Source organism: Protopterus annectens, chromosome 13.part0, assembly GCF_019279795.1.
Source record: "Protopterus annectens isolate FY-2018-M chromosome 13.part0, PAN1.0, whole genome shotgun sequence".
Lineage (NCBI taxonomy): Eukaryota > Metazoa > Chordata > Ceratodontiformes > Protopteridae > Protopterus > Protopterus annectens.
Genome location: NC_056747.1, coordinates 901839659 through 901865668, shown reverse-complemented (window position 1 = coordinate 901865668; position 26010 = coordinate 901839659). Strand labels below are relative to the sequence as shown.

At 41.6% G+C, this 26010-nt stretch overlaps 1 protein-coding gene across 1 annotated transcript in view; it reads right to left on the bottom strand.

The window, feature by feature from the left end:
- Positions 1 to 26010, bottom strand: part of LOC122787760 (breast cancer type 1 susceptibility protein homolog) — a gene marked incomplete in the record, with an annotated part of 959769 nt that overhangs the window by 94652 nt on the left and 839107 nt on the right. The window contains 1 exon segment of the mRNA XM_044054657.1: positions 424 to 497. Within this exon segment, the coding sequence (XP_043910592.1) occupies positions 424 to 497 (74 nt within the window).

Below are 26010 nucleotides of genomic sequence, written 5' to 3'. Positions count from 1 at the left end.
ATTATAAAAAAATACACACACACACACAGGTGTGTGCATAAAATTAAGAAAGTGAACTGAGTACCACAATAGAAAATAAAGTCTGGTGACCAGTGGCTGTAAGTGACAAAATGAACTGCTAATGGTGCTGGTGACTCCACTCTTTTAGAAGGACAGACTCAATGTGCTAATGTGAAAGTTCAGCACTGCAGAAGCTCTTGGTGGACAATGATGCCATCAAAGGGAAAAAAAGGCAGATCAGCAATCAAGGTGAAGGTAAGAGGACAGTTTCCCTGTTAAACTGTTGCAGCTGCATTCCTTGAAATAAGTTTAATTTAATAGACTTATTCAACTAAAGGATCTATCTAATAATGTATCTTGGATTCAATGCAGTATCACACACATGTATTGAAGTAGAAAATGCTACTGCAGGCAATTACTTACTGGACTATATGAGAATAAGTAAGGCTCCTTCACTACTATGGCACCACACAGCTCTACTAGCCATTCCAACTGATCTGTAAGAAAAAAAAAAAGCTTCAATAAAATGTCTATTCAGATCACAGTTTAACATATTTTAAAACTCTTGTCATGAACTGATATTTCTGAATCTCTGTGTAACACTTTAAATTCTAATGCATTGGCTTTGTTAACTGTAGGTATGAATCTGGGTCTCAAATGATGTACTGATATCAGTCTGCATGTAGTTCCTTACATATTCAAGGCTGATGCACATTCTCTCTTTGGTGCTTAGAGGCAGAATGCCCTGCCAGATAAGGATGGATGTGGTAGACAAAGAGCCCAACTTATGTTTGGCTAAAAAATGGACTATTGCACCACAAAAGTAATGTAACATACAGTAAGAGAGGTAACTCCTGCCCACAGAGTGCTGAAATATGCAAAACAGAAAAGCAGCATTATTGTCTAACCTTAAAGAATGCTGACTGGTTAGTAATGGTGAGGGCATTTCTCTTACTTTTAAATTACTCTTCAACAGATTAGGCCCCCTCTTTCCTCTAAGCTACAAATCAAAGACAGTACACGCTCTACAAGAATGTGCCTCTTACCAGCTCACCCACATTTCAAAAAAAGAATAAAATAAGTGAAAATTATTATACAAAACTATCCCAGCTGAATGGAATTCACTGTCTACAAGGGTAAGATTTCTTATAACACATTCAGTAAAAACAAAATGAAAACTCTAGCAAAAGCCAGAACTTCCACTGAGTGACCTCCCATTCAGAATTGCCAATGAGCTGAAACACCTGATGTTCATAAGGATCATTTGCATATATCCCATGTGCCTCTGATACAAGAGGCTTGGGAGGTGACATCAGTGAAAGTTCTGGCCTTTGCTAGAGTTTTCATTTTGTTTTTACTGATTGGTTTTTCAGTGACCTTCTCACTCATTGTTTTAGTTTATAACACATTCAGGGAAAACCTCATAACACATATGAGTGAACATCTCAATGCATGGATTTCCACTGCTATGTCTAAACTCATAACTACATGTTCCTTCACTACAAAATTACAATTTAATACATCTCTAAGCATACTGACAAGTGTCAAACTTCATGGACACTGAATGAATGTAAATGTATGCTGCTTGCCTGTAGTACTCCCCCACCAGCATCACTGTAGTCTGTTAAACATTTTAACATATTTCTGAATTACCACTTAAGACACAGGCAAACACACATTAATATGAATGATGACAAGCCATATTAACATGTTTCCACTAACCACAGAGTCCATTAAACATTTTGTGAAAGAAGTTTGTCATGGGAAACTATTGAGAAAAGTCAGTGCTCTTCCATGAGACTTGAATTATGTCCTACAAAAGCTGATACAAGCTCCCTTTTGAGCCAGCTACTTCAGCATCCTCAAATATCTAAAGTGGAAATAAACTTACAGTAATCACTCATCTCACCTAGGAGGAGACGACGCTTTTTAGTCTTCCATAAGGACAGGGTCAGTCTTAGAACCAACTCTACATTTATGGCAAAACTAGTGCCTCAAGCAAGCTGTCCAACTCCCAGCTTTCATCTCCACCCCCCCCCCAATAGGGAGAGAAAATTAATTTGCTAGATGCACACAAACAACTGAGATACAGCTTCGATAAAACCAAAAACATCATGGTTAAAAGCTCAGTTATTTTGTGCCCTTTGCAGCCAGGAGGGAGGAAAAACAGTTTTCAAGCAGACAATCTCAAAGTGTCTGGCTCACTGCAGTTTATTCTATTACTCACATCATAGGCAGAAGTGGGAGGAGACCATGACTGCCCACAGCAGAAGAGGCATAGGTACTACAGTGGTCTTTCCGAGGGAGGCATGTGCGCAGGTTATTCATGAGGCAGATGCACATTTTTGAAACACTATAAATTAAACTGTGCATCCAGGCCAAGAGCTGGTTTGCAAATGCCATTCTGCAGTGCCTGTTGCAATCCAACCATATCAATATATTTGTCTCTCTAGCCTTATAGGCTCTGAGAATCATCCAAGCAGTAAGGAGTACTGCAAAAGTGTGATCTATATGAAAAACATAGTGCAATTATGCAATAATGTACCATAATTCATGTTCAAGCAGATCACCATTTCAGTACTTGTTCCCTTCCATCACAGTCATCCTTCTGGACATCTTTGGCTGGAGTAGGTTCCTTTATTCCAATGTATTTTTGAAAACACACAAACACAGCGAGAGTGAGACGTACGAAAAAATAAATCCAACTGACTATTTTATTAGCACTTTCGGAGCGGACAATACCTCTCCTTCTTCAGATAAAATCCAAGGGCAATTAAGAACCTTTTTATACAAAATGTAAAACCAATCATTCAATTAACATGGGCATGGCACTGAAATGTTCTTAAAAGATTCTTAAAAGAAAAACGTAAGCACACATTTCTAAATGTACATAAACGAAACATAGCGTAACAAATCAACAGCTGATTTAAATTCTTCTCTAAGTACAATAATGTAAAACAATTAAATGAAAAATACATTTCTTTAAATGTATTGTAACAATGTATTGATGCTATAAAATTATAAACTTAGAATATCTGGTACAAATGTCAGTGGTCATAATAAAAACTGAAATACTACTTGCTAAACTGGATAGTTGAAAAACTTTTAAAGCATTAAAGATATATCAAGAAATAACTAGTTAATATTTAAAATAGATACTAGTTACCGTCCTTCAGATGGTATGCTAAAAGTATATAAAAACAGTAGTTCCTTACAAGAGAACACATTTCTATGTATATTGATGGCTTGGAGCTTAAAATACAAACCTACTAACAGAACAACTACCTCCTTAAGGCAAGATATTTAAGAATACATTTAACAGAGACATGTTCATTAAGCCCTGGAGGTAGATAAGCTGCTGTTCTAATTTGCCAAAAAAGCTCTTCGATTTCTAATTTTAGTTGCCAGGGTCCACCTCTCTGGTCAATTTTAATATGTTTTAATATGGCAAATTTGAACTTATGTTCCAGGAACTCAGTAATATGCCTTGCAAGAGCATTAGTGGTGTCGATCTTGCTAATGGCATACTAGTGCTCATAGATGCACTGCTTGATCTTTCTTTCAGTTTTCCCTATATAAAAAGCAGTGCATCCTTGGCAGCAGGATGAATAAACAACTCCTTTAGTTTCGCAATTGTACTTGCCATAGATTTTATATACTTTACCTCTAATGTTGACCTGAAGCTCAGTACTTAAATGCCTACACTGCTGGCATGACCCACATCTAAACATGCCTTTCATCCTGCCATGTGTAACCTTATTCTTACTTTCAAGAAGTGCTTTGAGGTTAGCGCCTTTCCTGTAGGTTTAGGTTTGTCCGCAAATATTTTCAATAGCCCACTATCTTCGATTATTAGGGCCCAGTTTTTATTTAAGATATCCCTTATAAGAAGGTGGTCCAGACTGTATGTACACAAGAAACTAATGTGGAAACCTTGTACATCACTCTTTGTCTTACTATGATGTTGATTATCTACGTCCTCACTAATATGATGCATGTTACTAAACAAGAGTGCTTTAAAGTGACCTATTTGGCGTTTGTAGGTGACTTCAGCAGTAATTCTTGCCACCATAGATGGAGGATAGCCTCTGTTTATGAACATTAATCCCAAACCTTCACATTCCTCAACAAAGTCAGTCTCATCTGAGACCATCCTAGCTGCCCTTACCATCTGCCCCTTAACTACAGCTCTTTTTTGATGGTAGGGGTGACACAGCTAGTAAAGTGCAGGAAGGAGTTAGAATAAGTGGGTTTTCTATATATGGTGCTTTTATATCTAGAATTTGCCACATCTTTGAACAAATTAATGTCCAAAAAATTGATGTTAGTCTCATGTAGGTTGTAAGTGAATTCAAAGAAATCAGTCATAAGAGAAATACTAGTAATAAAATTCGGGACTAAAGCACTGGGACCTTTCCAGACCAAGAACATATCATCTTGGTAACGAGTGCACCAAGCGACATTGTTCTGAAACAAATTGTTTTTAAATAGCAAGGTCTTCTCCCAGTGTGCCATTATACAATTAGCAAAGCTCCCTCCGCAGGGTGACCCCATGGCCACCCCGGTTTTCTGGATATATATTTGCCTGTCGAAAAGCATGTACTTGTTAGTTAGGACAATCTCCAGGAGAGTTTCGACTAAATAGATTAGGTTCATAGGTTCATACTAGGCTATCTGCCCTAGGTCATTTACAAGCCTAGCCAGAGTGTGTTTGGCTTTCGCCACCCCTTGGAATGAGTTTACTGTGCCCTTTTTAAGGTTAGTTTACTGTGCCTCTGTCTAGCAGTGACACAGAAGTGACCCCCGGGGTGAACCTACGATCTCCCATCCACTCGTCAAGATTCCTCTTGAAGAGAGTCAGTGAGGGGCTCTGCCTAACATGGACTGGGATTTTGTTCCAGAGTGAAAGGAGCCTCTGGGTTATGAATCTGTCCCTCCAGCATGTCCTATTTATTTCTGTGCTGAGGTTCAATTCTCTCGATCGCGTAGCTCTAAGGGATTTGGATTTTCTGAGGTGGAGCATGTCCATTAATTCTGGGTTAGACATGGCTTTGTACGTCAGGCATAGATCGCCTCTGAGTAGGCGGCATGCAACTGAGTAGAGCTGGAGTTTCTTTAGCCGAGCAGCATATGGCATTTGTTTGAGTCCCTTGATCCTCTTTGTGAGGTACTTTTGGGGTCTTTCTAGTTGCTGCAGGTGTCGGGTAAGGTACATACCAAATGGGGCATTGTACTCAATTATGGGCCTGATGAGTGAAGAGTACAGGGGCACAATGACCTCCCTTGATCTAGATGTGAATCCTTTCATGATAAGATGGGCTATATAGAAGGTCTTTCTAACCACTTTGGCAATGTGATTGTCAAAGGAGAGATTACTATCAACTTGGGTCCCTAGGTCCCTAATAACTTCTTCTGTACTTAATGGATTACCACCTATGTGGTAATTTGTGGGCACTGTTTTTCCCAAAGGGTATGACTATACATTTTTTGGCATTTAGTTCAAGGCCATGGCTCTGGCACTAGTTATCCGTTTCTATGAGTCCCTTTTGGAGGATGCTTGTGTCAGCTGGAGAGTCAATTATGGCGCCCAGTTTGCAGTCATCTGCGAACTTGGTCAGCCACAGTCCTCCCGTGTTAGCCTGTACCTCAGAAAAATATATACCGAATAAGAGAGGTCCCAGGACTGAGCCCTGTGGGATGCCACTTGTCACTGGTTTAGAGTCTGACATAGCTCCAGCAATTCTGACCATGTGGGTTCTGTCCTTGAGCCAGTTTGCAACCCATCTTATGACATAGGGGTTTATATTTAAGCTGGAGAGCTTTTCTATGATGCCCGAGTGGGGTATTGTGTCGAAGGCTTTTGCGAGGTCCACGTAGGCTGTGTGAACTACCTTACCGTCATCAATGGCCTTGGTGACTGTTTCAAAGACGTCGACCAGGTTCAAGAGGCAGGATCTGCCCTTAACAAAGCCGAATTGGGTAGGATCCAGTGTCTGTAGGTCCCCGATGTCTTTGTTTATGAGTTCCATAATGATCCTTTCCATAGCTTTGCAGACCAGGCTAGTCAGGCTTATGGGGCGGTAGTTTCCAGGGTCCGTAGAAGCACCTCCGTTGTGGAGTGGGACCACTGTTGCTGTACGCCATTCTTTGGGTACATATCCTGTAGTAAGGCTGAGATTGAACAGCAGCCTTATGTGTGGGTTCAGCTCTTCATGGAGTTCATGTAGCACGCAGCCCGGAACACCGCCTGGTCCCATTGATGCTGTGTTTTTTGCTTTGGAGAGGGCGGCTCTCACCTGGGCATCTGAGATGTCAGGGAGGCAACACTGTGCTGGGTGCTAGGATAGATATTTGTCCTTTTGGAGGGGGGGGGGTTGCACTGAACCTGTCTGCCAGGATGTTGGCAATGTCTGTGGGTTCAGTGTATTTTTTGTCATTATGGACTAACTCTGAGCATATCTGGGAGTTGCCACCCAGGTTTCTAACATAACTAAAGAAGGCCTTATGATTATCTTTAGTGTCTTGTGCAATTTTTCTCTCAAAGCTGGCCTTGGATGACTTTATGAGGGAATGTAGTTTTTTGTTAGTACTGATCAGAGATGCCTTCCCTTTCAGAGACTTTGCTCTATCATGTAGTAGCTTCCTCCTTCTGTTGTATAGCTTATTTATGGCTGGGGTCCACCAGACAGGCCGTCTGCCTTTGGGGAAATGGGTCTTGGTTTTATTTGGGACTGCATGATCCATGCATTCCTGAAGGTGTCCATAGAATGTGTTTATAAAGGATTCAGCAGATTGGGCTGTAGTTTCCACTGGCCCGGGGGCCTTGAAGGATTCCACTTCGGATTTAAGAAGTGTGAAGTCAGCTTTAGAGAAGTTCTTCACTGTGGTCGTCTGTGCTGGGGGTGGGGGCGGGATGTGAATTTCCAGTGAGATTAATTTATGATCTGATCTTACCAAAGAGGGGTATACTTCTGGTATGGAACATTGTGTCCCCATGTATGTGATGATCAGGTCTAGTATGTTTTCCCATCTTGTGGGAGTGGTGACTAGTTGTTCCATAGCATTTGAGTTTATGAATTCTAGGAACCTTTGGGCTAGGGTGTTGGGGCTTGAGTAATGCTCCCAGTCTATGTTTGGATAGTTGAAGTCCCCCAATATGATGATGTTTGGCGACACCTTCATATTCTCCAGTGTCTTCAGGAAGACCGAGTGGGGTTCCTGAGTTTGAGAGGGTGGTCTGTAACATGCTACAAACTGGAACGCAGTTTTGCCCACTGTTAGTTGCACATGGATGGTCTCCGATGCTTCGTGCAATGCCACTAACCTGGAGGTGTGGGAATCCTTGATGAATATGGATACTCCCCCTACTTTTGTGATTCGGTCCAAGTTTTGGGGCCGAAAAGCATGATATGAGGTATAACCTGGTAATGCTAGGGTGCTCCCGGGAGCCTTAAACCAGGTTTCTGTCACTGCACAGACATCGATGTTCTCCATACTGAGGAGGGCTTCGAGAGCGTGCATCTTGAGGTTTAGACTTCTGGCGTTGAGCAGCATTACCCTTAGTTTTTTCTACTTGTGTTTTCTAAGGAGGTGGGTTTGTCTTTTGAGCCTTGCCTAAAAAAGGCACTATGGGGGTGGCAAGAGCCTTTGCCAATATCCGAAAGCCCAGGGGTGACAGGTGCAAGCCGTCCCTTGCGAAGCAGCGTGGCTTGTCGAGCATGTCATCCCAAGCAGACAAGACACTGGATCCCCTTTGAATGACACCAATACGTAAGGCAATTGTTGAAATTGATAAATTTTGTCTTTATACTGTGGCATCATTCTTGGTGAGGGTAAGATGCTGCTCAACGTCAGGGTCATACCAGCCTGGGCTACATAATCAGAGAGCTCCTCTATGTCGCTTTTCATGTAGTCCAGGGAGGTACGTCTCAGGTCATTCACACCAGCATGGACAATGACTAAGTCATATTTGTACCTGCTTTGGAGTGACCTGAGTGCTTGTGTTATGTGGTGGATTCTAGCGCCAGACAGGCAGCTCACTGTGACCTTTTCCTTGTTCAGCCTGGTGAGCGGGACGTCAGTGTGTCTGACTACAGAGTCACCTATTACAAGTGCATCAGGTATGTTGTTAGGCCTTAAGGGCTGTGACTGTTTGGCACACTAACTTTGTGAAATATGTATTGCATGTGATTTGTTTTGGGGTAGTGGTTGCTTGGATGTCTGCTTTGGAGGTCTCTGCTGCTTTGGCAGATTTTTATTTAGAGCCTCCAAGTATGTTTTTGTGTGTTTATGTGTTTGGTTTGCAGTTGTGGTAGGTCTACGTGAGACTGTATTTATGGTGTGTGTGGTTGCCTTCTCCTCCTGACTGGTTACGCCAGTACTGGGTCGAGAGAGCTCAGCCTCCAGTTTAGCTATATGGTTGCATCCCTCACATATATTTGTACTTGTTGGGAGGAGGAGAGGGTTGTCTGTGTACATGAGGCAGTTGTAACATTGCCTCAAGATTCCCAGATTCACCAGCTGGACTGGAGAAGAAGCCAGCAACTGACCTTTCGACATGCTAGAATAATATAGGGAACTCCTTTGTAACTGAATCAGAAGGACCAATAGGGGATGAGGTACTCAAGGGGATTATATGAAGGTGTAGTGCTTTTTTAGTTTATTAGTGCTTAACTTATAAAAAATTGCTTGTATGAGCAAGTGCAGGGTTTTAGATTGAGAACAGAGTGTTTAGTTTGAGAGTTATAGCAGTTCCAAGGGAAAAAGTGAAGAGTAGACTTTGTGGAGCCAGGAATAGTTTAAACCCAATTAAGTGGCGCTGCGCTATGCGCACATTCGCGCTAAAGCGGGCTTTAAAGCAGGGGGTTAGAAAGAGAGAGGAAATGGCCCAAAACGGCCAATAAGCTACAAGTTTCTGGGCTGGAACCACTTCTCAAGGGATAGATAGGTTGCTCAGAGCTCCCCACTCTCACTGGTGAACAAAGAAGCTTCCCCCTATCCAAATAAGGATATGGGCAACACAGGAACTATGACACAGCCCAGAGATCAGCAATACATGAAGACTGGGCTATTCTAGATCAGTAAAGGCGGGAAACAAGGATATTTGTTTTTTTTTTTTTTTTTTTTAACAAAGTAGCAGAAATTAGGTACAGAAACACAGTAAATGCTTTAATTCGGCTAGCGCACTTGAGTGTGTAGCCTACCAGTTAAACTAATACCCAGCATTTTTGTCACGGTGGTTTCAATGCTGGTAAAAATCCAAACATAGTCATACTTGTAGCAAGGAAATTCACAGTTAGATTTAATTGTGTATTCAAGTACTTCCAGTTCACCTTTTAAAGTGCCCACTTCAGATTTATATACTGGTTTATGAGTAAAGTTATAAACTCAAACCCTTGTTTATCAAATAAGTTTAAGAGCTCATGATGGAATTGTGAGCCTTCCAGCAAGCCTACAGGGTAACACCATTGTCAGAGACCTTTAGGGATAAGTTTCTTCCCTAAACATTCCTCCAAGTATGCTATTTCTAACTGTAACTTCCTGCAACAAAATAGTTTATGGTCAAAGTCATTGATGAATTTGGTAATGTTACTCACCATCACCAGGAATGTGAAGATATGGGATTAATGTTCATAAATAGAGGCTATCCTCCATCTATGGTGGCAAGAATTACTGCTGAAGTCACCTACAAGCGCCCAATAGGTCACTTTAAACCACTTTTGTTTAGTAACATGCATCATATTAGTGAGGACGTAGATAATCAACATCATAGTAAGACAAAGAGCGATGCACAAGGTTTCCACATTAGTTTCTTGTGTACATACAGTCTGGACCACCTTCTTATAAGGGATATCTTAAATAAAAACTGGGCCCCAATAATCGAAGATAGTGAGCTATTGAAAATGTTTGGGGACAAACTTAAAATAACCTACAGGAAAGGCGCTAACCTCAAAGCACTTCTTGAAAGTACGAATAAGGTTACACATGGCAGGATGAAAGGCATGTTTAGATGTGGGTCATGCCAGCAGTGTAGGCATTTAAGTACTGAGCTTCAGGTCAACATTAGAGGTAAAGTATATAAAATCTATGGCAAGTACAATTGCGAGACTAAAGGAGTTGTTTATTCAGCCTGCTGCCAAGGATGTGCTGCTTTTTACATAGGGAAAACTGAAAGAAAGATCAAGCAGCGCATCTATGAGCACCAGTATGCCATTAGCAAGATCGACATCACTAATACTCTTGCAAGGCATATTATTGAGTTCCCGGAACGGAAGTTAAAATTTGCCATATTAAAACATATTAAAATTGACCAGAGAGGTGGACCCTGGCAACTAAAATTAGAAATCGGATCTTTTTTGGCAAATTATAACAGCAGCTTATCTACCGCCAGGGCTTAATGAACATGTCTCTGTTAAATGTATTTTTAAATATCTTGCCTTAAGGAGGTGGTAGTTCTGTTAGTAGGTTTGTATTTTAAGCTCCAAGCCATGAATATACATAGAAATGTGTTCTCTTGTAATAAACTACTGTTTTTATATACTTTTAGCATACCATTTGAAGGACAGTAACTAGCATCTAATTTAAATATTAACTAGTTATTTCTTGATATATCTTTAATGCTTTAAACGTTTTTCTACTATCCAGTTTAGCAAGTAGTATTTCAGTTTTTATTATGACCACTGACATTTGTACCAGATATTCTAAGTTTATAATTTTATAGCATCAATACATTGTTACAATACATTTAAAGAAATGTATTTTTCATTTAATTGTTTTAAATTATTGTACTTAGAGAAGAATTTAAATCAGCCGTTGATTTGTTATGCTATGTTTCGTTTATGTACATTTAGAAATGTGTGCTTACGTTTTTCTTTTAAGAATCTTTTAAGAACATTTCAGTGCCATGCCCATGTTAATTGAATGATTGGTTTTGCATTTTGTATAAAAAGGTTCTTAATTGCCCTTGGATTTTATCTGAAGAAGGAGAGGTATTGTCCGTTCCGAAAGCGCTAATAAAATAGTCAGTTGGATTTATTTTTTCGTACTGCTCCGTCTCACTCTCACTGTGTTTGTGTGTTTTCAATAGTTTTTTGGTTCAAGTTTGTTGTGGCAGTTTTTGTTTATGGCGAGCGAGATCGGAGCATCAACTCAAGGCTCACTGTTCACTCAAGAAGAGCCGAACAACAGTACAAACAACCATAATAAGGCTGTATCTGGAGAGGCGAATGCCGTTGGAAACATAACGGCCCTTATTCAAATCCTAATCAGCCGGGTTGACAGCCTTACCCAGAGAATGGATTCTATTACAAACACTGGCAATACTGCCACTTCAAGAAACTAATAGCAGCCAAACAAGTTAACGTGCTTCAGTGGAGCCGAACCATTTCTTAGGTGCCAGACTTAACATTGGAGCACCTAATGACATTCAAGCCAGTTCAGGCGTATCATCTAGTGACATTCAACCCAATCAAGGGGCAGGAGTGCAACAGTATAATAACCGCAATGGCGGCAGCAACATTCAGGATGCAGAAATCAGTTCTGCCCCTACTATTGGGAATTTTTTTTAAATAACAACTTTTTTGGCAATAACATCATGAACGATATCCTTCAAAAAGAGGTGTCGATGGTGAGTAACATTACCAAATTCATCAATGAGTTTGACCATAAACTATTTTGTTGCAGGAAGTTACAGTTAGAAATAGCATACTTGGAGGAATGTTTAGGGAAGAAACTTATCCCTAAAGGTCTCCGACAATGACGTTACCCTGTAGGCTTGCTGGAAGGCTCACAATTCCATCGTGAGCTCTTAAACCTATTTGATAAACAAGGGTTTGAGTTTATAACTTTACTCATAAACCAATATAAATCTGAAGTGGGCACTTTAAAAGGTGAACTGGAAGTACTTGAATACACAATTAAATCTAACTGTGAATTTTCTCGCTACAAGTATGACTATGTTCGGATTTTTACCAGCATTGAAGCTACCATGACAAAAATGCTGGGTATTAAAAAGAAAAAAATTGCAAGGGACACACAAGAGTATGCCAGCAACAGAGCATACCCTCGCCCACCCTTTATTTCACAGTCTGCCAACACTAATGGGGTTCCTTTAGAACCCACTGATAATATGCATGAGGACAATACTAACCCCCATAATGGAGAACCCAATACCAACACAGAAGAATTACAACCCCTTCGTAGAAGTGAGAGAATAAACAACAACAATAAAGCCTATAACAGCAATTCTCACACTCAACACCAAGAGGTTGGTTATGACAACAACCGATCGGGTACAAGTTACCAACAGGGTTTTCCAAGGAATCAGAACGGTCAATATGTGAACCCGAAGATGAACAGGAACCAGGGTCGCACGCGGAACAGACGAAACCAATGCAGGAGATAATTCATCCATCTTCTACTGGTCCCCAAATACTTTCAAGCTCAGAAGGAGATTTTAAAATTTATAATTACACTATTTTTGATATACCTCAAGACATGGTTGATTTTTTCTCCAAGGGTTTGTCGTTTGTTCCTGATACCAGTATGGATCTGGTAAAAACTATAATTGACCTGAAACTGTTTGTTCGTAAACTGAATTTAAACGCCATAATGGGGGCAAATTCTACCCTCACTAATTCACTTAAGGTTTCAAGCCTTTTCAATCCACCTTTACACTTAAGCCTAAATTCTTTTGAAAAGATGTGTGAGATTGATTTAAGGGATATTGGTACTAACAATGTAACTAATAGGAATGTAAATATTAACATCAATAGAAATAAACGTGATTTCATCAACCTACTACTGAATGTAACATAAGGGTTATGAAACCCGATAAAGGGGGTGGGCTTGTTTTTATGGATCAAAACACCTATGTTGACAATATGAAAAGACACCTTACCACTAGGTCTTACTCACTAGTGAGTGTGAATGAGGTAAACATCGCATATAAAAGAATTAAGTCCATTCTTGACGACCTATTTTTGGAAGGCACTACTGACATTGATTTGCACCACTACTTGACTATGATTGCCCCTAGAACACCAGCCCTATTTGGTACAACTAAGATTAATAAGAGAATTAAGGATCCCCCTTTCAGACCGATAGTTGATGGGCGCGGCTCTATTACCTATGCGCGTGCTAAATATGTAGACAGCATTTTAAGACCTTTAGTTGAACAAGAGTCTCAAATTTATAAAGACTCTTGGAGTTTTCTAAATGAGGTAAGAAAAATTCCTTTTCATGAAGAATATAGCTTCCTCACAATTGATGTTAGGGACCTATACACTGTCATACCTCAAAGTGTAGGCCTTGAATGGATCAGAGAATTTATGTCATTAAGATAAGTAAATGACAATACCATCTATTTAGTCGAAACTCTCCTGGAGATTGTCCTAACAACTACATGCTTTTTGATGGGTAAATATATCTCCAGAAAACCGGGGTGGCCATGGGGTCACCCTGCGGAGGGAGCTTTGCTAATTGTATAATGGCACACTGGGAGAAGACCTTGCTATTTAAAAACAATTTGTTTCAGAACAATGTCGCTTGGTACACTCGTTACCAAGACGATATGTTCTTGGCCTGGAAAGGTCCCAGTGCTTTAGTCCCGAATTTTATTACTAGTATTTCTCTTATGACTGATTTCTTTAAATTCACTTACAACCTACATGAGACTAACATCAATTTTTTGGACATTAATTTGTTCAAAGATGTGACAAATTCTAGATATAAAAACACCATATATAGAAAACCCACTTATTCTAACTCCTTCCTGCACTTTACTAGCTGTCACCCCTACCATCAAAAAAGAGCTGTAGTTAAGGGGCAGATGGTAAGGGTGGCTAGGATGGTCTCAGATGAGACTGACTGTTGAGGAATGTGAAGGTTTGGGATTAATGTTCATAAATGGAGGCTATCCTCCATCTATGGTGGCAAGAATTACTTCTGAAGTCACCTACAAGCTCCAAATAGGCGACTTTAAACCACTCTTGTTTAGTAACATGCATCATATTAGTGAGGACGTAGATAATCAACATCATAGTAAGACAAAGGGCGATGTACAAGGTTTCCACATTAGTTTCTTGTGTACATACAGTCTGGACCACCTTCTTATAAGGGATATCTTAAATAAAAACTGGGCCCTAATAATCGAAGATAGTGGGCTATTGAAAATGTTTGGGGACAAACCTAAAATAACCTACAGGAAAGGCGCTAACCTCAAAGCACTTCTTGAAAGTACGAATAAGGTTACACATGGCAGGATGAAAGGCATGTTTAGATGTGGGTCATGCCAGCAGTGTAGGCATTTAAGTACTGAGCTTCAGGTCAACATTAGAGGTAAAGTATATAAAATCTATGGCAAGTACAATTGCGAGACTAAAGTTGTTGTTTATTCAGCCTGCTGCCAAGGATGCGCTGCTTTTTACATAGGGAAAACTGAAAGAAAGATCAAGCAGCGCATCTATGAGCACCAGGATGCCATTAGCAAGATCGACACCACTAATGCTCTTGCAAGGCATATTATTGAGTTCCCGGAACAGAAGTTCAAATTTGCCATATTAAAATTGACCAGAGAGGTGGACCCTGGCAACTAAAATTAGAAATCGAAGAGCTTTTTTGGCAAATTAGAACAGCAGCTTATCTACCTCCAGGGCTTAATGAACATGTCTCTGTTAAATGTATTCTTAAATATCTTGCCTTAAGGAGGTAGTTGTTCTGTTAGTAGGTTTGTATTTTAAGCTCCAAGCCATCAATATACATAGAAATGTGTTCTCTTGTAATAAACTACTGTTTTTATATACTTTTAGCATACCATCTGAAGGACGGTAACTAGTATCTATTTTAAATATTAACTAGTTATTTCTTGATATATCTTTAATGCTTTAAAAGTTTTTCAACTATCCAGTTTAGCAAATAGTATTTCAGTTTTTATTATGACCACTGACATTTATACCAGAAATTCTAAGTTTATAATTTTATAGCATCAATACAGTGTTACAATACATTTAAAGAAATGTATTTTTCATTTAATTGTTTTAAATTATTGTACTTAGAGAAGAATTTAAATCAGCCATTGATTTGTTATGCTATGTTTCGTTTATGTACATTTAGAAATGTGTGCTTACGTTTTTCTTTTAAGAATATTTCAGTGCCATGCCCATGTTAATTGAATGATTGGTTTTACATTTTGTATAAAAAGGTTCTTAATTGCCCTTGGATTTTATCTGGAGGAGGAGAGGTATTGTCTGCTCCGAAAGCGCTAATAAAATAGTCAGTTGGATTTATTTTTTCGTACTGCTCCGTCTCACTCTTGCTGTGTTTGTGTGTTTTTAACAGTTTTTTGGTTCAAGTTTGTTCCAATGTATTTTTGCTAACTCTATAATCAGGGCCTCTGGCCTGATCAGATTTGGATAGTCTTGGGGAACTTAATTTCTTAAAGCCTTTGCTCAAGTGAGTACATACAGGCGACCCTGTTTGCACAGGATTCTTAAGATCTTGCTTAGAATCTAGCAAGGTAAATACTATGTGGTCAACTTGGGCAAGAAAACTTTAAAATGGCATACTTGAATGTTAGCATTACACAAAAATTTCCTAACATCCCTAAGGTGTAGAAGTTAACTTGACATGGAGGGGGAAGGACACTGAGCTTGATCAGTGAAGAGTGGGAGGTTGGCATAATGGTCAAGGTGTTTACCTTACAGGCACAAGATGCAGTGTTTGACTCTCACATAGGGCAACTGGCTAGGTTTAAAATGGCCCACAAATGCAGTTAAGCCTAGTACTAACCTATAAGATGAGCCTTCTGCAGCTGAAGTTCCAGCAGCACTGCAACAAGGTTCTGCTGAAACATTTATTTTATTTTGTTTACCAGAGTAGAGCACTGATCAAGTATGACCATTTACGGGCTCAGCCTGCATTATATACGTAGTAACAAGTAATGAAGGATCAAAGGTGTAATGAATCTACTATCACAGTAAGCTCTTAAACAACTGCATCTTATAACCTGAGCTTCAGTCTACATCAGTTACCATAAGGCGCCACAACAAAGTTGTTGAAGAATTCTCTGTCGGGGGCCAAAAGTGTTTTCTCTGCCACCCTCCTGTAATCTATTACATGGACAACAGAACAAGAACATATCACTTAACTAGAAAGGAGAATGCCTGAAAGCTTTAGTAGCTGTAGATTTTCCAGGATCTACCCTCGTGGACTGCTGCTCAGACTCCTGAAATTCCAGTACTATCTTAAAAAAAGACATCCAGCACTATCTCCGGGAAAACACACTTCTGGACTTCAGGCAGTACCAAAGATGGTGACTATCTGAATATAAACTTAAGAACCCTTGTACCATTAAACCTAACTTCTGTTTCCTTGCATTCAAGTCAATAACACAGCTGTCTCATCCCCCTGCAGAAGACAATACTAGAGAATAAGTCTTTTCTCAGAAAGAAAAGCTTTAAACATTTTTGCCTATGAATTTTAATGGATTATTTGAACCTTCGTGATCACATTTGTTAGCACTGTGATCAGTCTTAAACAGATAAGACTGCATGGAAAAGTCTTTATAGGCAGTTTCATACAATCACATTTGTTGATCAATTTAGCTAAAACTACAGATCAAAAGCATTATAGATGCATTTCTTTCTTAAACATAATAAAGAGTCAATAAAAGTGAACTTTTAAGAAAAACAAAAAAAGCTCTGTTCAAGACAGCAGGAGATGTGTGGCACCTGAAATGGCAAGAATATACACCAGGGTGGGATACATCAATGACTCACATGCATACTTGTGTTAGTACTTTATAGCTTGTGATCTGCATTAGTCTGAAAGAAAGCCACTGGCATATTTACATATTTATTTATTACCCACCGGCCACCAAAGGTCTGTGCCCTCTTTTGCAAATTTTACTATAATTTAGATGCAAGGCATCATTTATGTGTCTGATTGTGAAGGGAATACTGCTCCATTGCTTAGCTATGCTGACTATGAGTCCTGTGTAAGTTACTGGAGTTTTGGGATTTTATTAAGATATTGGTCCTTTGATCAAAGGTTCCTTTTGGGTTTATAGACTGTATTGCTGATAGCAAGGGTGTTTGAGGGATGGTGTAGCATTTTATGTGCCATTACCAGTTGTATATACAACGTGCGATGTGGTAGTTCAAGCCAGTTCAGGTTCTGCAAGGGAATACAATGATGTCCTTGGTTTGAGAGCTTGGATGCAAATTTACTTTTTTTATTTTTTTATAAAACTGTTCAGACGTATTCACTAGTGCAGTCAGATCATCAGTGAAAACTGTAGATGCATACAGCAGACTGAGAAGTATGAGGGATGTTGCTGTTACCTTCCTGCTGTAGTCAATGATAAACTACTTGGCTTTGTAAAACAGCTGTAATTTGTGATGGAGTTTTGGCCAAAAGCATTAATGTGCTGGTCAGATTTAAATGAGTCATCTGTGATGATGTCCAGTATCTTGGGCTGGGTGATTTGTTCTATTTTGGTGTTGTTAGATGATACTATATTTAGTGCAGTGCTAGTTAGTGGGAAAGTACTGCAGGTAAATCTGATCTTTTTTTTTTTTTTTTTTTTTTTTAAATGGGGTGGTGTGGGGTGGGGGGGATTTAAGAGAAACTGATTGTTCCAAGCCTGGTCTCAAGAGAGAGGATGAGTCCTGGATAATTTTTTTTGGAGTTGGGATAGTGCTGTGTCTGAGCAGACAAGAGTTGAATTGCCAGAATATTGTATGACTAGTGCTTATCTGGCTGCCTTGTGCATGTCATTTTTGACTATATTAAATAGGAGGAGTCCTAGTACTGACCCCAGTGGTACTGTTTCTTCTCTGTGGTGATTTTATAGTTAAATACTAGGTTAGCAGCACATGTGGATCACTTTAAGCCTAGCAAAATTCCTTTGGTAAGATTCAAACCCTGTACCTCTCTGTCTGTGAGGTAAACATCTTAAAAAGTATGCCAGTTGCCAACCTCTTAGAGGCGAGTACAGTATATAAGACTTTCGGAACCACAAGTATAGAAAATCACACGCCTTCTAACAGCTTTTAATTGAACAGAGTAGGAATCTGCCATTTGACAGACTGTGTAAAAATTCTGAGGTAACTAGAAAACCATTAAAAGGTAGTGCTACTTAGTACTAGTTGGGTGAGTTTGTTGAGAAGAAAAGGGTGAGATACTTTATCAAATCCCTTTGAGAGGTATAGAAATGAGTTGGAGGTATTCATTTTAAAATCAATGTCTGAAAAAAGGTGTAGATACTATCACCCGGGTAGAAAAAAAATAAATAAAAGTCTCTTTCATATCTTTATGATCACCCTAGATGACAGCTCTTAAAACGTATCTCTCAACTGTCCAGATTTTTGCAGAATGTGCAAACTTTTTCTCTCACATTTTTGGTTTGTCCCTGTCAAAATTTTCTGGTGTTCTTGAAAATCATCAAGGACTGAAGTCTCCAAATAATGACAGAAATTTGAGTTTCAGACTTCATACCCTTCAGAAAATGTATGCTAATGCAAAACCTGCTACTCTATCAACTTTCTAAGTTAATAAGAGCAGTATTTAAAAATTATCCCTATATGTGGGCCTTTGTCCAGATTTATTTCACTAAGAGTTTGAGAAGTATGTCTTAAAGTTAAAATTAGGTTTGGGGAAGGTAGTCAAAAATAATAAATTTATTCCCACTTAAGTGGGATAAAGCACTATAGAACCTTCTATTTATGTGAAAGAATACCCTGGCAATGTAAGCCAGTGCTCCCATTTACATCCAATAATCTCTGCACTTGCCTTCTTTTCTCATCTGTCACAGGCTTTGCACTGGGTATCCACTGCTTTCTCACAGATGATAAAAATGGCACTGCAGGTTTTCAGTACCTTATTCTGCAAGTTCTGCTTATTCTCTTATCTTAGTGGAATAAACTCCTACCTTTTACTAGAGATCTCTTAATGGTCTCTGATCAAGTCTCTAAGCTACACAGTGCTCTTTGAAAGTTCCTGAAATGAAACACTTATGTCTTGTGGATTTACCTAATTAAATAAATAACAATGAGAGAAAAAGGCGAATATATAGCTCTAAATGTGGTTAGTGTCAAACTAATATGTTATCAAGGGCACCAAATGTGACAAGATTGGCAGTGGTTTTATTCCAAAGATGAGCTAGGGTGTATATACCTTTGTACCTACCATGAGCAATATACAAGCAGACCTGTAACAATAATATAAAGGCCATCTAAAAGAAAATCCTGGGAGGGTCAGTTAAGTAGGACACAGACAGCCACACAACCAGTACCACATATCTCTCTCTTACTGAGATAGCAGGAGAAATACAGACCTTAAGGAACTTGACATGACCTGGAGCTTCATGGTCATCAGAACAGGATGGGCAAACACTTTCATCTGAGGGTAACGCATTGCAACTGTACATGTTGTGGCACAATCCATAAAGTAAGTGCACCACGCATGTCAGGAATGTAAGGCTATGTTACGTTTTTCAGGTTAAGACCTACAGCCAGTGATGGGACATACAGATGACTTTACAATGCTGTGCCTGTTGAAGTTCCATAAACAAATGCATGTGTTCTGGAAAAAGAGGTTATGTCTTACTATAACGTTCCATCTGCATTGTTGATCCTCAATCAGTGATTACACATGGGTATCTGTTCCGACCTCGGAACCGAGCCGGCCATTTTCCAAGCTCGCGTCGGCTACAAACTCTTGAGCTAAACTCTTACCCATAATCCCCCTCTTCCTGTTACCTCAGATTGAGTTTGCAAGACAAAAGAAGGTAGATACTACCTCTGGTCAAATGACCTAAGAGAACCGGATGGTGAAATCCGCCAGAAGCCACAGGAGGGGGAAGGAGGGAGGGTCGTAATGACTGAACGAGGATCAACAATACAGATGGAACGTTATGGTAAGACATAACTTCTTTATCTGACATTGTTAATCCTCGTTCATTCCTTACGCATGGGACAGAGTCCCCAGCTACCGCTATTCCTGGGAGGCTCTCATGGAAGGACATTCCTGAGCACCATAGAACCAAAAGATGCTCTTCCCCTGGAGGCCAAATCCAATTTGTAATGATTGATGAAGGTATGAGGCGTAGCCCAAGTTGCAGCTGCACAGATGTCATGTAAAGAAGCCCTGGCATGGAAGGCAGCAGAAGTTGCCACCGACCTTGTTGAATAAGCTTTCATGGTAGTAGGCAATGAAATATTATGTTGTGTATAAATGAAGGTCACACAGTCTTTCAACCATCTAGCTAATGTGACCTTAGCAACAGCAGATCCTAATCTAGGTCCAGAAAAGGCCAAAAATAACTGGTCAGATTTACGAAAGGACCTAGCCCTGTTTAAGTAAAAACGGATTTGCCTGTGGATATCTAGGGTATGTAGGCAATACTCTCCTCTGTTTGAATGATTGGGAAAGAAAACTGGCAATTCAATGGTTTGATTAAAAGACATTTCAGAGATCACTTTTGGCAGAAATGAAGGATTAGTTCTGACACTCTCTCTATGAAAGCTTGAAGCTCAGAGATACGTCTGGCAGAAGTAATGGCGACCAAAAACAAGTTTTCCATGACAAATGCTTGAAGTCGCAAGAAGAAACTGGTTTGAAGGGTGGCATTGTCAGAGCTTGTAGAACTAATGATAGATCCCATGGTTGAATAGGTTCTCTAAAAGGTGGTTTCAGATGATTCACACCTTTTATTAAGGTCTTGCACAATTTATGAGACATGAGAGGAATCTTGGACACCCTCATGGAAATTAGAAATTGCAGCCAAATGAACTCTAGTGGTACAGGCCGATAGACCCGATTGGAAAGGTCAGCCAGATAGTCTAGTATTATCGACACTGGTGCTGAGAAGGGATCTACTTGTTTATCTTTCAGCCAACAGGTAAATCTTTTCCACTTGCTTAGATAAGTAATTCTAATGGAAGACTTATGAGATGCAATGAGAATGTCACGTACTGGTAAAGAAAGATCATGCTGCCTGGCAATCAAGGGAATTGGAGTAGCCAAGCTGTGAGCTTCAGGATGTTCAAGTTGAGATGAATCAGGTTCTGTGGATGAGAGATCAACTCCGGGGTTGGATGGAGAATCCATGGTCGATCTAGTAGGTGAGGCCAAAGGAAGGGGAACCAAATCTGACGAGGCCAATATGGTGCTATTAGGATCACCTTGCTCTTCAACCGATGGTCTTTCTTCAGAAACTGGGGAATAAGGGGAAAAGGTGGGAATGCAAAAAGAAGACCTGAGGGCCAATCGTGGACTAGAGCATCCCTGGGTGACTGTCCCGGAGGGGGGATCAGGGTGAAGTAGTTGCTGCATTTGTAGTTGGTTGGGGATGCAAAGAGGTCACAGCAAGGACAGCCCCAGTGGTGGAAGATCTCCGCCACTATCAAGGGATTCAGGGACCACTCGTGAGGTTGTAGAATGCACCTGCTGAGTCTGTCTGCTATCACGTTGGAACTCACGGGAATGTGCGTTGCTAAAAGAAAACGGTTGGTAGCCATCACCCATTGCCATATCCTCATGGCCTCTCGACAAAGGGGGTAATATTTGGTTCCACCTTGCTTGTTGATGTACCAGACAACCGCCATGTTGTCTGATTGAATTGCAATCGTCCCAGATGGCAGCAGGGGATGGAATGCTTGCAACGCCAGAAGCACCGCCCTCAGCTCTAGAACATTTATATGCAGATGGGCCTACCAAGTACCTTGGACTGTCTGTCCCTGACAAAGACCCCCACCCCATCAGGGAGGCGTCCGTGGTACTGTGGCCTTGGGCTCCTGGGGGAGACTGGGCGAGACCATTGTGACAGATTGTGTGTCATCCACCAAGTTAAATCCTGTTTGCACCTGTGGGTTACTCGAATCTTGGCTGAAAGAGGATGCTGAAAAGAATACCATTGGGTGAGCAGTAGCCATTGTAGAAGACTCATATGAAACCTGGCCAGGGGGACAATGGTGATGGAGGCTGCCATGGAACCAAACAGCTGCAGGACAGACTGAGCTGTGGATTTCTCCCTTGAAAGTATTGGAATCAGTTGTTGCTTTATCCTTAAAATTCTGTGCTCTGGAATGGCAGCTCTGCAGTTCTGTGTGTCCAAGATAACCTCTGCCGACTGAGATGTATTTTTGCCAGTTTATGGTTATGCCTAGCCTTTGTGCAGTGAGGAGAGAGAGTATGCCAGGGCTTCTTCCAGTAGATGTCTGGTGGGGGTAGAAATGAGCCAGTCGTCTAGGTATGGAAACACCTGGAATCCTTGAAGTCGCAAGTGAGCTGTGACAACTGCCATGCACTTTGTGAACACTCTGGGGGCTGTAGAGAGTCCGAAGGGCAGTACTCTGAACTGGTAGTGAGTGGCTCTCACACGGAAGTGCAGAAATCTTCTTGATGGCCTGTCCACTTTTGTGTGGTAGTACGCATCTTGAAGATCTATCAAGCACATCCAATCGTCTTTTTCCAAAAGCGGGAGGCTAGACTGTATTGTGACCATCCAGAGGAATTTTTGTACTCTCACAAACTTGTTCAATACGCCGAGATCCAAAATTGGTCTCCAGTCCCCAGTTTTCTTTGGCACCAAAAATAGTCTTGAGTAGAATCCGGATCCTATCTGGTCTGGAGGGACTATTTGGATGACTCTCTTTCTTAGCAGCTTTTCTATCTCTAGTGCTGCGTCTTCCCTTTGAGTGGTTGGAGTGTCGGGAAGTGTTTTTGAAGGGACAGGACAAATATCGAAGGGGATATGATAACCTCTGGTTATAATCATTTGTACCCAAGAATCGGTGGTGATGATTAGCCAGGCAGAAGGGTACAAGGAGAAACAACCTCAACCACCTCCAGAGGAAAGGAGTTGAGTCGCTCTTTTGGAGCGCTGGTAGGATTGTCCCTGGAATCCTGGTTACACGGACCTCCCCCTGCCCCAAAAGGAGCGTCTTCCCTGTGTGTTTCCCCCTCTGCCTCTAAGGGACAACTCGGCCTGTGTGTCACGGCAAGGACCCTGAGATTTCTTGAACCATATCTTCCCACTCTTTTGGTTTCGGGAGAAAGCACGTTGAGGGGAAGAATAACGGACACCTACAGCAGAAAGGGTCTTACCGTCCTGTTCACATCTGGCCAGTGTGCTTATAACTTTGGGTCCAAACAAAGAAGAGGCCTCAATGGGAGCGTTAAGAAAGGAAGCCTTAAAGGGTTCCGTGAAATTGCACAAGCGCATCCAGGCATGTCGCCTCAAGACCGCAGCTGAACCCGCCGCTCTAGCTGCTCCTTCTGATGCGTGAGATATCAGTCGCATAGAGGACTTAGATATTGAGTCAATGGTGGCCAGCTGAGAGGCCACTTTGTCACGGACCTCATCAGACATGGCAAAAGCCAAGGTTTCAGACAGCCCGGAAATCAGATCCCTTTGAAGCCTGGTAAAGTGTGCCATATAATTCAGGGACCTGATAGCAAAGGTCGCTGATGCAAAGGTGCGCTTCCATATTCTGTCCAGGTCCCGGGACTCTCTGTTAGGCGGATGGACAGTCTGGCTTTCTTCTTCTGCCAGATCCTTTTTTGCTGCAGCCACCACCACCAAAGCATCCACAGGAAGACCTTTTGACCAATGGGGATCCGTAGCAGGAGGGGACAAAATCTTATCTGACCTCCGGGGAATAGCTTTGATGGTATCAGGAGCCTTCCACACACGCTGCACGATGAGGCGGACAAGTTCATCGGCAGGTGGAGTAACCCAGGAGGTAGGGGGCCGGGTGCGAAAAGCCTGCAGGAAAACAGACTCCTCAGAGGTCGGATTAGAGGACTGCCAGTCACCTCTCTGTTTAAGGATTTCGAGGATATCACCAAAGGATACCTCAGAGGGTGACCGAGGGAATCCTTCCCCCTCATCAAATCTGTCTCTTCAATGAGGGACTCCTCTGTGTAGTCCATGTGCTTCCTCTTACACAAACTTTTCCAGTGGACGTCCTCAGAGGGAGAAGCTGGGGAAGACGGCGGAAAAGGGGTGTCCTGTGAGAATATGTCCTGAGGCTCTTGCACCCGGTGTCCACTAGGTGCGACTTGTGAAACCAGTGTACCAGAGGAGGGCGGGGGGATAGACAGCCCAGTATCGCCAGCAGCAGCGAAAGCCTTCTCCATCAGTTGGAAGGCTGGTCCACCTGAAGAGGAGTGAATGTCCAGGACAGGGGTCACCCCTTCCCCCTAAGTGGCTCAGCCTGCCGACCCGGAGTCCCCGGATGGCTGTGAAGCAGCAAATTACGTGCGTCACAACTGTCATCCTGGGTCGTAGCAAAACTTTCCTGCCACGAAAGCAACTGCGGTTCTTTAGTGAGATCCATGAAGGGAACCGCAGAGGGGGAAGACTGTGCTATATCCATGGACTTCAAAGGAGGAGAATAAAAAGGGGTCTTGGGAGATGGGTGATCACCTCACAAGGAAGGACAGGTCCTGGGGGGGTGGGATACCTCTAGCCAAAAGCACTTGATCCACAAGAAGCAGCACATCGTGTTCGGAAAGGCTTCTAGTAGACCTCACTGAGACTGAGGGAGAAACAGGCCTGTCCACAGAAGAGGCAAACTCGGTGCCCACCTCACCAGTCCGCACCGAGAACAACAGTGTCGAGAGAGACTGGACTACGGGTGTCTGCACCGAGGAAGTCATCGGTGCCGAGGTCACGGTCTGCACCGACACAAAGATCGGTGCCGAAGTGGTTGTCGGTACCAAAGCTGGAACTGAGAAAATTGGAGCCAACAATAGAGGCGTCGGTTCCGAGTAAGATGTCGGAGCCGACGTGGTCAAGGTTTGTGCCGACTGAGCGGTCGGTGCCGATACAGTAGTAGTAATAGTCTGAACCGAGGAGCCCCCTCGGTGCCAATATAGTGAAGGCTGCAGGAGAAGACGGAGCCGAGATTACTAATGGAGCCGAAGGCCTCGGTGCCGAAAGTCTAGGCACCGAAAGCACTGGAGCTGACCGAGTGAGCTCTGGAGTGGAAACTTTAGCCTTTTTAGGTTTTGGTTGGCGGGAGTCCCAGCATGGGATGAAGGCAAAGGCTTGGCCTTAGTAGAAACATCCAAAATTTTCTTATGGGCTCTAGGAGGGGTTGAGGTCTCCGACCCAGAAATAGCCTCTGAAAAGGGAGATTTAAGAAGTCCCTTCAGCAACAATTTGTTTTTCCTTTCTAACAAGGTTGTTAGAAAAATTTTAACAGATAGTATAGGGCGGGTCAACAGATAAATGGGACACCCCCAAATAATAAACGCACAAAGAGTGTGCATCAGATATAGGTAATTTGTCTCCACAATCAGAACACCTTTTAAAATCCAGACTACCTTTCTTATCTGCCATGATAGAAAAAAAAGGGATAGTAGAAATAGTACCAGCAATGGTACAAAAGAATACCCGAAGGTATGAAAAAAGGAAAAAAAAAGGAAGATTACCAACGATGGTATGGGGAGAAATACTCGCGGTAAAAGGTGTAGAGAAAAAGAGAAGAAAAACTCAAGAAAATATGGTTGCTAGATGCGATAGGGTAAAAGATAACGAAATAGAAACTTTTCTGACAGAAAAAGTTATATAAATGACTATTCTGACAACAAATAACTATACTTAGCTCAAGAGAAGCAGCTTGACACGACCGAATGGCAACGCGGCAAACGAAATCTGGGGTAACAGGGAGAGGGGGATTATGAGTAAGAGTTTAGCTCGAGAGTTTGTAGCTGACGCGAGCTTGGAAAATGGCCGGCTCGGTTCCGAGGTCGGAATCGATACCCATGCGTAAGGAATGAATTAGAAGTTATGTACCTACCATAACGTTCCATGTTAGTTGTCTTCTCTCGCCTTCTTTCTTGCTGGATGGGTTCGGAGCCGATCCTCGGCTCCGACTCGGCACTTGCTTTAGCTCGAGAACTCCTTTTACCAGCTCGAGGCAACCCTATATCCCATGATGCAAGGCGGAACTACCTCAGATCTCGTTTGGCAGCTAACTTACCCTGCTAAAGGTTATCCTA